The sequence below is a fragment of the Vidua macroura genome, chromosome Z (genome assembly GCF_024509145.1).
Source record: "Vidua macroura isolate BioBank_ID:100142 chromosome Z, ASM2450914v1, whole genome shotgun sequence".
Classification (NCBI taxonomy): Eukaryota; Metazoa; Chordata; class Aves; order Passeriformes; family Viduidae; genus Vidua; species Vidua macroura.
This window is the reverse complement of record NC_071611.1, coordinates 39,120,451-39,133,712: the sequence shown is the minus strand read 5'-3', so window position 1 is coordinate 39,133,712 and position 13,262 is coordinate 39,120,451. Positions and strand designations below refer to the sequence as shown.

The window sequence follows — 13,262 nt, the reverse complement described above, 5'->3', positions numbered from 1 at the left end:
ACTCAGCTTTTTTTTTAAACCAAAACTCCACCTTTTTTCATCTGCTTAAACAATCTTTGAACAACTGTTCCGTGACTTAAGTTAAAACCGGAAACGGTGAAAAAAATACTTTTTGAAAGATTGTATGGATGTTAATTTGAGTTGCATCATTCTCTGTATGTGACTGAAAGCTGTGTACTCTTTGCTACGGGTTCCATTACCACCCTCAATTTTATAGGCACGTCTCTCCATCGTTATGTAGTAAACAAAGGACAGCATTTGCAAGCAAGTGGTTGACTGAGAGTGGGGCTGTAGGTGTGTTCAGAATTAGTACTCCATCCCCACCAATTTCAAAACAAGCGATTTAGGATTAAAAAAAAACCCAAAAACGCAGGAAGAGCTGCATTGCAGGAAGTCCCGCGGGCTGTGAAACACGGTGTGAAAAGACTGCGGGGTTTGAACAAGCATGGTGAGGGTCAGGACCAGCCACACTCGGGCACTTTCAGGTGTTCCCAGAGAAAACCTTCCACGGTGGAACGTGCCAGCGCTCCCCGGCGCCCCCCGCCCGCCCGTGTGCGCACAGGCCTGTGCGGCACAGCACCGAGCTCCAGGGACACGGAACCAGCACGGCCCCGCGCTGCGTGCTCGGGGTCCCTGACGGGAGGGCAATACTCGGCATAAGAGCCTGGAAACGAACGCGCCGACCGCCCTCGCCCAGCACTGCCCCGCGACCATCCTTCCCTCCGCATCCTTGTCACAGGAGATGTGCCCGGGGGCTACCGCTTCCCCCCGGCTCCTGTCCCCGCTCAAGAGAACGGCCCGGCCGTGACTCGGCACTGCGGCCCCGCTCCGCCCGGCCCCACGTCCCGCCAGCTGCGTCTCACCACGGCCGAGCCGCCGCTCAGCGTCGCGTCCCCCGCGGGGCTCCGCCGCCCGCCATCCCGGCCGGCACCGGCTCAGAGCGTGGCGCAAGGAGCGACGGCCGCTCCCAGCTTCTTCCGCGTCGGAGCCGCCGCCATTCGCCGCCCGCCGCCGCCCACCCGGCACGGCCCCGCCTCCGGGCGGGCATAGGACTGCGAACTACAGCTCCCGGCAGCCTCTGCGCTCCCCCCCGCTGCGGCTTCCGGCCGGCGCCGGGATGGCGCGGTGCTGAAAGGCGCGGGGCGGCGCGCGTGGGCCTCCCAGCGCCATGTACAGGTACGGGAGCACCGGGACGCGGGAACACCGGGACGCGGAGATGCGCCGGGACACGGGCATACGAGTACCGCTGCTGGGCTGTGTGGGAGCCCTCGCGGATCCCCTTGGGCGGTCTGGGTGCGCGGCGGTGGCTGAGAGGCTGTGCGTGGGAGCCCCGGGAGCGGGTGTGGGACCTGGGAAGCGGGAAAGAGCTCCTGGGCGTGGGAGCGGTGCCGGGATCACACGTGCGTGTGCAGCCCCGCGGGTGGTCCTGGGCCAGTGGGGGGTTCTGCCCTTGGGGTGTCGGGGGTGCGGCGTGCGCGGGATCCCCGGGCCGCCGTTCTCCCGGCCGCAGCGGGCGGCAGCCGCGGGGAGAGCTTCCCCCACCTGCCCGGGCATCCCATCCCGCTGCCCGCGCTGCCGCCCCGCCGTGCGAGGGTCCTGCCCGGCACTGCCGCGGCTGTGTGCGGGTTTGGTGGCGTTGGGAGGCTGCCATGTCCCGCCGCCTCCATTGGCTCCGCTCCCCGATGCCTCACCCGCCCCATCCGGGAGCGGGGCGCGCTCAATCCCTGGCGGGCTCTTCCCCAAAGTCTGCCAGACCGAGCACACGCCTGCGCTCTGGCTGCTGCTTGTGCTTCCAGCGCCCGCATATCCTGCACTTAATCGCCCTGCGCATGGATGTGGAGTACGTGTCACTGAAATGCTTCAAGGATCCCCATCCCGTGTTTAGTGTCAGTCTGGCAGTACCCTCAGAGCCTCTGGGTTTTGCTGTGTCTGCAGAAAGCACCTCCAGGAGATCCCATCCTCCAGCACTAATGTTTCCACCAGTTTGGAATGGGACCCCGGCAAGACCTCGGAGCTTCTCTCGGGTATGGGAGTGTCAGCCCTTAAGAAAGACAAGCTGGGCAATGAAAACACACCACAGGACCTGCTGGTGTCATCGCCCTGTCTTCCTCCAAAAAGGCAGAAGGTGAAGGACAGCGAAAAGGACTTTGTTATCGTGCGCCGGCCATGGCTGCTCCGAGAGGCGGAGTCAGGTACTGTCACCCTGGTCCAGGTTCTGCTCACCCTTTGGTAGAGATGGAGAGTAGGCATCACAAGTCTGCCCTGCTTTATTGTTTAGTTCTTTTGCTCTTACCCAGCAGAATGTCACTTTCAGATATAGTGGCTTTCATGCTTGGGGTGATAAATCCTCTTTTATGTGTGCTTTTAAGCAGGGGTGGTGTGTCTGGCTCCAGAATTGTGGCCCATGAAAAGCGTGGTTCTCTGCTGCCTAACCCCGTAAGCATCTGTGTGTTTTTGCTGGGGGGTTGTGCTGCATGTCCCTGTGCCTGTTTGCTCTTGTGTATGGGACATAGGTGGCACTTTGGCACAGCAGGGCTGTTTGTGAATCAGTGTTTTAAGGTCACTCAAAGAATCAGTAGCAAAAGTAGGCTTAATATAAAAGCAGAAACGTGACTAAGTTTGTTGGCAACATTCACTCTAGTTACCAGGTGGTTAAAGCACACAGAGAAAAAGCAAGCTAAAATCAATCAGTCTAAAACCAAAGTCAGTCCAAAAAATACCTGTTTGGAGGCAGGAGGAGAAGGGTAAGTAAGAGTGCAGGCTGAGGTGTGCCAGCGGGGCTGTGTCCCAGCTCCTGATGGAAACAAGCAACATGAGGGACCATGCCAGAGAGCTACCGGGAAAGCACATCAAAGGGTGGCAGCCTGCTAGGCTGGAAAGAGAAAGAGCAGGGCTCTTGGACTCTTGAAAGGGATGTTAGAGAATACTAAGTTCCTTTGCTTGGTGTCAAAGTGTGGTTTTAGTCTGGATGAGTACAGAATGCAAAATAAATAAGCAGCTCTCTCCAGACATTATGCTGTCATACAGAAGGTGGAAATGCCTCAGACAATCCTGTTTTTATATAAGACACAGTGCTGGGTCAAAGGCGGCTGTTACTGAACTCCACCATCCAGAAATCTCCCATGTGAATCATGACACCTTTTAGAGTCCTGAGAGAAGCTGTGATTTGTACCACATTGTTTCACATAATTCTTGGAGTGATGATAGCATGTATGTTTTAGGAAGCAGATTGTAGTACCTGATTTTTCCTGTGTATCACACAGAAGCATAGCTTACCTTGAGCTCCCTTCTGGGACCCTTGCATGCATAGGAAGAGTGGGCATTTCAGCAGAGGGGAAAAAAAACCCCAGAGAATCAAATAAGCATTAGATTACAAAAACAATAACTAAGATGCTCTTGTTCCCCAAATGAGTTATGTGAGTAATGTCCATGGCTTTACTATGTATACAAAGTGAATATTACAGGAACCTTTACATTCCTTACCAGTCGTGCCTAGGCAAAGATGGTAAAAATGTCATTCTATAATGATGAGCTGCAAGGGAGATGAATGGTGGGGCTGATGTCTGATGTAGGCTGATGTATGGCCTACAGAGAAACTGTAGAAGGGCTTTTAACAACCAAACCAAACAAGGCATCTGACCAGCAGGCAAAAATGAACTAGCTTGATATAGAATATGTTTTGCTCTTTCCCTAAAGGTTTTTCTTTGGATGCCCTTCCAGATGAATTGCTTCTGGCAATCTTTGCCTATTTGCCCCTAAAGGATTTACTGAAAGTTTCTATGATTTGCAAGAGATGGCATCAACTTTCGTAAGTATTATTTCTCTTCATTTAGTACTAAGGAAAATCTTTGTTTCCATAGACCATTAAATGGTCTGGTTCTCATCTCATTTATACATATATAATTCAATTTAGGTCGTATGTGGGTATGTATAACCAAAAGATGCCTCACATGTTTTAACATTATTGTAGTCTATTAAATAGCTTTCTCTTCTCTGTCTGTTTTCAACACCAAAAACTTTCTGTGGTTGTACTCATAGCTTTGACCCATTACCCATTTGAACTCACTAACAAGTAAAATTCTATGCCCCAGATTTGATGAATCTCTGTGGCAGACTCTTGATTTGACTGGTGGGAATCTGCTACCAGGAGTGCTTGGACAGTTGTTGCCTGCAGGTGTTACTGTGTTCCGCTGCCCGAGATCTTGCATTGGGGATCCGTTGTTTAAAACAAGCAAGTAAGGCTTTTTCTGCATGTTCTGGATCCTGAAACTGTCTCAAGTACTTGGTCTGTGTAGTTTTGGTTTTAAGGTAATAGCAGCAGTGTTTGTGCTATGTCTGGAGAGTGGAAGAGCTGATCAGTGGTTAGGCATGTGTTGAAACAGGAGGGTCTGCACCCACCTGTCAGTTGTTTAAAATCAAGTTGATGTGATTTTTATTTTTTTTTTAATATCAAGCACCATAATGCCCTTGCAGTTTGTATCTTGTAGAGCCCTGAATTATCATCATCTCTAGCATTTTTACATGGTACACTCAAAAAAATCTAATTTAACTCCAGCAGGATAGACTTTCAGGTGTTATGAGGAATCAGTAGAAATATTTCCTGCAAGTTGTGCATGCTTTTAGTGTATGGGATATATTTGTGATGTGGGGAATTTATGAAGCAGGTTTTAATACAATTTTAGTAATTTTTTTTTGTTTGTTTGTTTTTGTTTTGTTTTGTTAGTCTTCTTAAAATTCAGCACCTGGATTTGTCAAACTGCACAGTGTCTGCTGCAGATATCCACAGTATTCTTTGTCTGTGTGAAAAGCTGCAGAACCTCAGCTTGGAGGGTCTAGTGCTTTCTGACAACATCATCAAGTGAGTGACCTGTTGGGGAATATTCAGTGAAACCTGTTTGGTGCCATCATTTTGTGCAGGCTAATGAAAGAATGCAGTGGAATGTTGTTCATTGTGGGTGTATTTTGAAATGGCCAGTTTTAGGTGGCCATTTAGTTTGGCTTTTTTTCCTCTCAATTCCCCAGAGTAGCATAAGGTTGGAGAAACTGCTCACCTCTCTATGGTTTATGTATCCATAAGTTAAGTTTTACAGCAGAGCTACTTTTATTTTTGCATTTTTTTGCTCCCAAGAGAACTTCATGTTTGGTGTGCAGGTTTTTTTTTATTCCAAGGGCTCTCAGTAGCTCTCCGACTAGGTGCCCATTGTGCTTCTGCACTGTTGCTCACTTTTTATGAAGTCCTGGAAGATTACAGATTCTGCCAAGCAGATTAAATGTTTTTTGGTTCAGCTGCAAAGACACTAATGGGTGTGTAGTCAACCTCCTGTTCCGTCACACCAGGGGATTGTGGAGGTGCCATGGACCATAGGTCAGATGACAAAGACCCTGGCTTTCTGATGCCTTCCTCACTCCATAGAGGGGGAACTGGAAGACAAATAGACCAGTATAATTTGGCTTTTTATACTATCAGTTGTAACAGTTAAAACTATCAGAAAATTGGGTACTAATCAGGCAGTAATGAATGGAATTCTGTTGCCTTCTGAACAAATGTGCATACTGAGTGTTCCAGGTATTGCTAACTGCATGCATACTCTAGTCTTGCAAACAAATGCATTCAGGGATGCTATTTGGATATGGATTTTGTCCTGGAATAACCTCCATCTTGCAGAGGGGGGACATCAGAAATGGGATGGTTGCTTTGTCTTTTGTAGAGCTGTAGTCATCTCTGATAAGCTGTGATGTATGTTTATTGTCATACAACAGGAAAATGAAACCATTTCCTTGTAAACTTAGTTGTTTATAAATATGCAAACTTGTCAGCATTGTCAAGTAAATAGACAGGTATCCCTTTTAATGTTGTGCCTTGATGCAGCAAGTACAGAGTTGAGACCCGCAGTGACTCAGGTTAGTCAGCTGATTAAAGATTCAGTACTTCATGTTTAATGAACAATTCCCTGTCCAGGAAGTTAGGTCTTAAAAATAGTCACATCCTAGCAAAGCAAGCAATATTCCAACATTTATATTTTAGCAGATTTCTCTTTTTTTCTTCTCTCTACAGGAGCATTGCTAGAAATGCCAATTTGATACGACTAAATCTTTGTGGGTGCTCAGGGTTTTCTGCAGAAGCCTTGGAGCTGATGTTGAGCAGCTGTTCTATGTAAGACAAAACCAGGTTTTGCTATTCCTGAAACAAATGATTTCTTTTTTTCCTTGGACATCCCAGTTATTCTTGTATCTAATATTTTTTTTTTAATGTGCCTGGTTTTGGTCCTAAATGCCTAACACTTGATTATTAGCTGAATAGTCAGGTAATTTCTTTCCATCAAGCTATTTTCTTCTTTAATAGCAAAGATGTACTTCGGTAGTTTTTCATGGGTTTTCTGAATCATCTTCTTGGGTGGGTTCCTTTGATATCATGTAAATTTGATTTTCTTTATGAAAATAGTATGTGATTCTCACAGAGATGAAGAGTGTGTTTTGGAACTGCAAAGTGGAGTTCCAGAGCTCCATTTGCAATCGGAGTACGGCATGAGTAGCAGAGAATACTGTGCCTTTCCATGGTAGAATAATCCTTCAGTAACCTTCTAGTTTATGAAGGGCTGTGTTCAGATTGACAGCTCCAGTGATTAAACCATCTGCTGGCAGAACATCACTGAACTGGGCCCCAGTGAACTCGGGATTTATATCCCAATCTTTCTGCTGACCTCCTGTGATCTGCAGGACAATGTGCGTAATCATTCCTTCTGCAAAAGCATGTTTTTTAATCAAATTGCGAGTTAGTAGGCAGCCAAAGCCTTAATCTTTCTGTTGCTTGGTCTGATTACTCAGATCATGAGCTCTTTAGGGGATGGCAGTCTGTGCAGTGCACGGTGAATACCAGATGGCAAATCTGATCCCAGGAATGCTAGTGGCAATTTAACTGTTTTTTCATTTTATGTAAAGAGTGCCAGCTAAATGCTCTAGTTGTGCATTCACTGTGTCTTTGTCCCTTAGTTGTGGCTACAACACCTGCATGCAGAACAATACTTTGTCCCAGCCCCATGGTGACAGGCTATAGGTAATCAAGCATGTAAAGAGAGTTGAGCTCACAGTGTTTATATAAAGCTATGAATTATTTTATGCTAATTAGGATTAATTGGTCATCTGACCAGTGCTAATAATGGATGGTGGTTTTTCCTCTCAATGTGACCATCTGTTCAGTTGTAACAGATTCAGGTCACAAACCCAGTGAAAAGACAGTGTCTCCTTGTGGCAGTTCCTGGAGAGAGCCTTCAGTTCCTAAGCCATTACCAAATTATTCCAGTTGAAAGTGGTTTGGGAAGTCACTTTAACCCCTTTCCTACAGCGGGGTCTAAAATTAGCACTGTCCATGTGGATGAGGATGTTCTCTGGTTGGATCTTGAAAATCTCCAAAAATAGATTTGTCTGGGTAACCTGCTCCATTCATTAGTGCTTAATTACTAGAATTTCTAGGCATGAATACAGTAAGTTGGGAATAGGCATGTTGCAAGTATTTGCTTTAAAAATATCAACTCTAATGGAAAATGCCAGAACTTGAACTGTGTTTCAGCCATTCCTGTTAACAACTCTGTTTGTTTGTGTGTAGGCTGGAGGAGCTGAATTTGTCCTGGTGTGTATTCACAGCCACTCATGTCAAAGCAGCAGTCAATCACATTACTTCAAAGATCACCCAGTTAAATTTAAGTGGATACAGAGAAAATCTACAAATAGCAGGTAAACAACAGAGTGACAAACCTTTATCCCACTATAGGATGAAGCAGTAGACTTTACATTTTCTTCTGCTTGGCATTCACTCTTTGTATAGAAGAGTCATGTACTAACGTAACTTTTGTGCTCTGTATTGAAGTTCTTGCTGTCAGAGACTCTTACTCATAGTTCTAGCTCAGGCATGAAGGATGAGATTATTTTTATTCTGAATTTAGGAACAGTCAAGTAAAAACTAATTTCTTCTTCAGCTGAAAAGCAACAGCCTTTACTTGTGAAGTAAGTCCTGGAAGCAGGGCTTTTGTGTGCTATGAATTAGCTCCAGGAACAGTATCTGGAGGCTTTCGTAAAGCTTTTGCTGTTGTGTCTGCTGAAAACATCTTCTAAAAGAGAACTCATAGTAAGTCCTTGAGTTTCAGACTGACATCCAGATACAAGTTAATTTGGAAGGCAATCTTAGCAATCAACATTTAACCATTTACTTGCTACTAGTTCTAGGAAGAAAAGTTTTATTAAATTGGAGGGTTAGAGAAAATGCAGGTAAGTCAAGATTTGCGGGAGGGTACATCAAAATAAAAAAGAGCATAACTAAAGAGTGAAAGTCCTTTTGTGGTAAAGATAATTTAATTTTTGCAATGACTGAATATGACAGTAGGGCATTGGATGATATGCAGGGGGTGACCTCTCATTTCTCTTTAAATATCATACAGACCCCTTCATGCATTCCCTTTATGAGGCAATAGGCAAATCTTATCTCAGCCCCAAACTCGGAAACAAATATGCTACATAATCTTCTCCACATCAGGAATTTGAACCTTGGGCCCTATAATTGAACCATTAGAGACCATGTGATGACCTCTTCTGTTTGTAAGACACTTTCTCTGAGTGACTTTACTCTGTTTCAGTGCACTTTAACAGGCATAAGACTTGAATAGTATATTAATCATCCTAATTAAGGTATTGTTTTGTTTAGTTTCTGCACATGAATTCTGAAATACAAAATTCTATTGCATGTTGTTGAGCACCTTGCAATGGCTTTTAGGTGATATCTGAACCACAGGTGATTCAGTGCTACTTGCAGACAATGAAAAGAAAGTCAAAAATTTACAGCTGAAATCAGAAAAACTGTAACTTTTTGTCATAAGAACTTTTTGTGGGTAAAAATGGAGATGCCTAAAGGATTTGGTGCTCTGAAAGGTTATTTGATGCATGGAAATTTTTCATTACTTTTCCACTCTATGTAAGTATTTCAAACAGCTCACCATTACTATGTCTCCAGTAGATTTCGCAAAAATACAATTTGAATTACTGTCTTCCTAAGTTGATGGTTGATGCAACTGACTTCAAGGGATAATTTGCTAAACTAAATGTATTTGTTTTGCCAAGGTTTAAAAGAAGTCCATGTAAGGTGTCTTCATAGGCAGACTGTATGCTGTCTTAAGCATGTATCTTTTAATTTAAAAATTGTTCTTCAGTTGTGGAGTTCCAGTAGAAAACATAAAGGAACATGTGTGTACATGAGTAGGCTGTGTATAGCACATCTGTCTTGTTCCTGAAGGAGGGACTGACTGTGTGACTCTTTTCAGATGTGAAAACGCTGGTGGAGAGATGTCCTTTGCTTGTCCATTTAGATCTTAGGTAAGAAGACCTGTGCAGCCAGTCCTTAAATTCTTGTGGTTCAGGGGATTAGCATTGAGGCAAGGCTGTGTAGGTAGCACTGCACATCCAGAAAATACTATTCAAGCTAAACCTACAAAAGATTTGCTATCTGGCATGACCTAATCTGGAGCAGGTAAGTAACTGAAGAAGTCTTGTTACCCCAGCATAAATGTCAGGTACCTACAGGATTTGTTAACTAACAAGAGATGGTAATTAATAGGTAGAATGGAAAGAAGTACTTAGATGCCTACAGTTCATTAGCCTAGCATCCTAGAGAGGGTTTAAGTAATCTCTAATACTAACTTGTTACTTGGCTGTATAACTGTAAAAAAAAAGGTATATTTTGGTTTTAACCTAGTCACAGTATTTTGAAACCTCTGGAGAACGTGCCTATTCATGGCATAAATTCTGCGGCAGAGTATATGTGTGAAGAGAAACGTCTGCTTCACTTGCCCCTTTGTATGCACAGCACATAACACAAGAGATGGGTTGCTTCCATATTCAGTGAAAACATATTTTGGTGGTAGAAAAAGTAGATATTCAATTAATTCCTCTGGCTAAATTTTCAAAATTTACTGTTGCTGTATACTTAAAACTTTATTTCTCTGTACAGTGACAGCATGATGTTAAAGCCTGAGTGCTTCCAGTATTTTAAACAACTTGTGTTCCTACAACACCTGTGCCTTAGCCGATGTTACCAGATATCACCTGCTGCCTTATTGTAAGTAACCTCTAATTAGCTTTGGTTTGCTGTTCATGCAGAGGGTAAGTTAATTTAAGTTTGCTTTATTTTAGGATTAGAATTGCAAATATTGTTTAAAAAAACCTTAATGGTATGAGGAATCGGGAATAAAACTAAGATAACATAACCCAGGTGTTAGAACCTGTACCCTTTGAGAATCCAGACTGGAACTGAAGCTGAGATAATCTTGCAGTGGTGTCAGTCTGTACTCATGGAACTGGCTGCTCCATGCATGCCTCGTGTCTTCTGTTAATGGCATTATACCAGTGGTACACTGCTGGCATGGGAGGCTGCAGTCCTGCCAGTGACCAGTATTGATGTCAGTACCAGACTTCTGAGTCTGCAGGAAGGTTTGGAATAGCTGGCAGAGTTGACAGTACTGGCTGGACTAGTAAACCGTGTATATTTGCTTTTGTGTGCACCTTTATCAGTTATTGATTGTGATTCAAACATGGCTTAGAGTGACTTTTTCATGAGGTCCCTCTGCCTATTATTAGTATAAGAAGATTTCAATCCCAATACTTTCAGGAAAGATGTCAACACAACGGAAATTGCCAGCAACAAGAAGAAAGTTTGAGAGGAACAGGGCTATTGAAAATAAGGCTGTGAAGAACCTTTGCTGTGGCAGCATGTGCTTCAGCCTTTTGATTTTGTCTAGTACTTGCTTGTAAGATACAAAGTTCAGATGATGACTGGGAAAATGTAAAGCAATCAAGAAGCTGGGTCTGGCTACTGACCAAAATATTGCTACAAACTATACATTGAGATTGACTGATGGTATTCAGGGGCTTGTATCCTCTGAGCCTGGAACTTCAGGATCCTTGTATCCTGGATCTTCATCTGGTCAATTTACTTCACTTTTTCTAGATTTTTAAGTCCAGGGATATGAAAGGGGAAGGATCAGTTTGTTTTCAGTCTGTGAGAGACTAGCAAAAACGTAATTTATTCAGCCAGTTTCCTGAAGTATCAGTGCTGAATACTAGTTTCAATTAAATATGTGCTTAAGTAGTTTACCCTCTTCTAAAAAATTAGTGAAAATGGAGTTATGTAGCTTGGGTGCAGGCTGAAAAACCCCAAAAAATGTTTTCAGTTTCATGGTTAATTTCCTATCTCTCTCTTTCTAGAGAGCTTGGTGAAATTCGAACACTGAAGACTCTTCAGGTATTTGGAATAGTGACTGATAGCTCCCTGCAGCTCCTCGAGGAAGCACTACCCAACATGAAGATCAATGGCTCACACTTTACCAGCATTGCAAGGCCAACTGTTGGCAATAAAAAGAGCCATGAGATTTGGGGCATCAAATGCAGATTGACACTGAGAAATCCTAGTTTCTTGTGATCATGTACAATGCACTTGATGCCATGGACACACTATGCGTTGAAGCTCCTTAGAAAAAAAAAGTCCTGGAGCACCTTTTATCATAGTACTGTTACTGTTTAACTTGGTCTTGCACCCTAATGTTGTTTCATAATGTTTTGTATCAGATTTTGTACTTAAAGCCTTCAGAAGTTTGATAATCTGTGAGCAAATACAGAATATTTCTTTCAGCCTTTCTTTTTTACAGGGGATCTTTGAAAAAAAGTATTATGAAACAAATCACCGTCAAGTGATTTGATAAGTACAGATCAATTACTTACATTGATAAGTAATGTTAGCCTCTAGCAACTGTCTGCAGCTTCTGGAACAGCTTGCAGAAGTGCCAGATATCTTTGTAAGGTCTATTAAGGAGTTTGCAGAATTCAAAATGACTATGTCTATATTAAATCTATTCAACTATGTAACTGAAGAAAAGATACCGCAGGATGAATGAATCAAGCTTGAAAGCTGTAAATTGGGGATATCTACACAGAAGCAGCTAAGAGCTCAATGCTTTACAAGTTAAGCAGCATAAAGGAGCTACAGTGAAGTTTCTATTTAAGAGGCCACAAAGGAAACTTTTATCTTTAGTAGCCTTCATTTTTAGCCAAATATAGTCTGAAAAGCCTGTTCAGAATTAGCATCTGTAAAAATAGATGCTGGTTATCCATTATTTCATTTTGTGGTCCTAGGTTTTCTGATTACATATTACAGAAACTTAATGTAGCTTCTCTGAGCATGATCATAGAAAAACTTTCTCCAAGATCTTTCAGCTGCAACTGATAAATTGGTATAAGTTTTGCAGGAGGAGGGTTCAAGGAGTTCTAGATATGACCAAAAAACAGAACCTGGGAATACTGTGTAAGAATGCTAAAAGGGAAAGATGCTGTGGTGCTATCAAAAGACATAAATTTCTTTTTTTATATTAGTTTGTTTGTAGTAGCACTTCACTTCTTGTATTTGTATCACTAACCACTATTGTCTAGTGTTGATTTTTTTAAGTCATAGGAGAAGCTGAGTAACTTCCAAAAAGGAAAAAAAAACCAAATAAAAGGATAGGGACAGGTAATGACTTTAAATGAGCCTTCAATTTGCATCTGTTATCAGGGTCCTTCCTCATGCATAAGCCTAGAATGTTCCAGCAGGTGTTTTAGCTGGTAATTCCTAGGGCAAAACTTGGACCCTCTGTAGGATGTAAACATGCTGCTGTTTTTCCCATGAATGCAGTAAGCAAGCAGCTGAATTTATTCATGGATGTTTTTAAGAATAGCCAACATATTACTGTAGGCCTTTGCATAGATACAGCTTTTCCCATTGCAGTCTTGAGAAAAAGCATTCAGGAATGAGTACCTGGTAGTGCAGAACAGATTACTTACTGTGGAAAGATTGTATGAGTATTAGAATTTGATATTTAACTTGACTTTCTAGAATATAGTAAATAAAGCATTATCTTTTTGACGTAAGTTGCTTTGTTTTTTATTAAATTTAACCATGTAAGTAACAGGTGTTAATAATGGGCTTGTATCCCTTACAAAGGAGTTTATGGGCAACACACCTTGTGGAAGTTGGAGGATACAGAATATTCTACTGCCTCAGTTTGCTGCCTTAGAATTATATCTTAAATTGCTTCAAGAAGAAAAAGTAAACCTTTGCAGCACAGCATTACTGTAAATTCTTCTCTTTATCCACAATGTCAACTCCATGCAACTTCTCTTGCATTTAATAAAGATCTAAGAAATTGCTATATTGTACAGAATGACTGATGGATGGGAGAGTGCTTTCC

The 13,262-nt window shown here is 43.0% G+C and overlaps 2 protein-coding genes across 7 annotated transcripts in view; one reads left to right on the top strand and one right to left on the bottom strand.

Annotated features, from left to right (window-relative positions):
* The window catches only part of LMBRD2 (LMBR1 domain containing 2), a 179,622-nt gene extending 178,624 nt beyond the window's left edge, over nucleotides 1-998 (bottom strand). For all 5 annotated transcript variants that reach the window (XR_008441105.1, XM_054002419.1, XM_054002422.1 and 2 more), the window contains exon 1: nucleotides 864-998. The gene's annotated coding sequence lies outside the window, so the exon portion shown is untranslated. The remainder of the gene's footprint in view (nucleotides 1-863) is intronic.
* Nucleotides 999-1,097: 99 nt separating this feature from the next.
* SKP2 (S-phase kinase associated protein 2) lies at nucleotides 1,098-13,221 on the top strand. 2 transcript variants are annotated; one of them, XM_054002995.1, is made up of 10 exons: nucleotides 1,098-1,176; nucleotides 1,936-2,192; nucleotides 3,721-3,808; nucleotides 4,092-4,235; nucleotides 4,724-4,858; nucleotides 6,056-6,154; nucleotides 7,604-7,731; nucleotides 9,309-9,360; nucleotides 9,995-10,102; nucleotides 11,248-13,221. In XM_054002995.1, exons 1-10 carry the CDS (start codon nucleotides 1,169-1,171, stop codon nucleotides 11,459-11,461), a joined length of 1,233 nt encoding a protein of 410 aa, XP_053858970.1. In that variant the 5' UTR covers nucleotides 1,098-1,168; the 3' UTR covers nucleotides 11,462-13,221. The 2 variants fall into 2 exon arrangements, with proteins under 2 accessions (XP_053858970.1, XP_053858969.1); XM_054002994.1 differs by having other exon boundaries at nucleotides 3,697-3,808.
* Nucleotides 13,222-13,262: the final 41 nt, after the last annotated feature.

What these genes read in the sequence shown, in the direction of transcription:
- SKP2 (XM_054002994.1), top strand. An exon ending in CTTGTCCATTTAGATCTTAG is followed by an intron (nt 9,361 to 9,994) that starts GTAAGAAGACCT and finishes TTCTCTGTACAG; the next exon opens with TGACAGCATGATGTTAAAGC. An exon ending in ATATCACCTGCTGCCTTATT is followed by an intron (nt 10,103 to 11,247) that starts GTAAGTAACCTC and finishes CTCTCTTTCTAG; the next exon opens with AGAGCTTGGTGAAATTCGAA.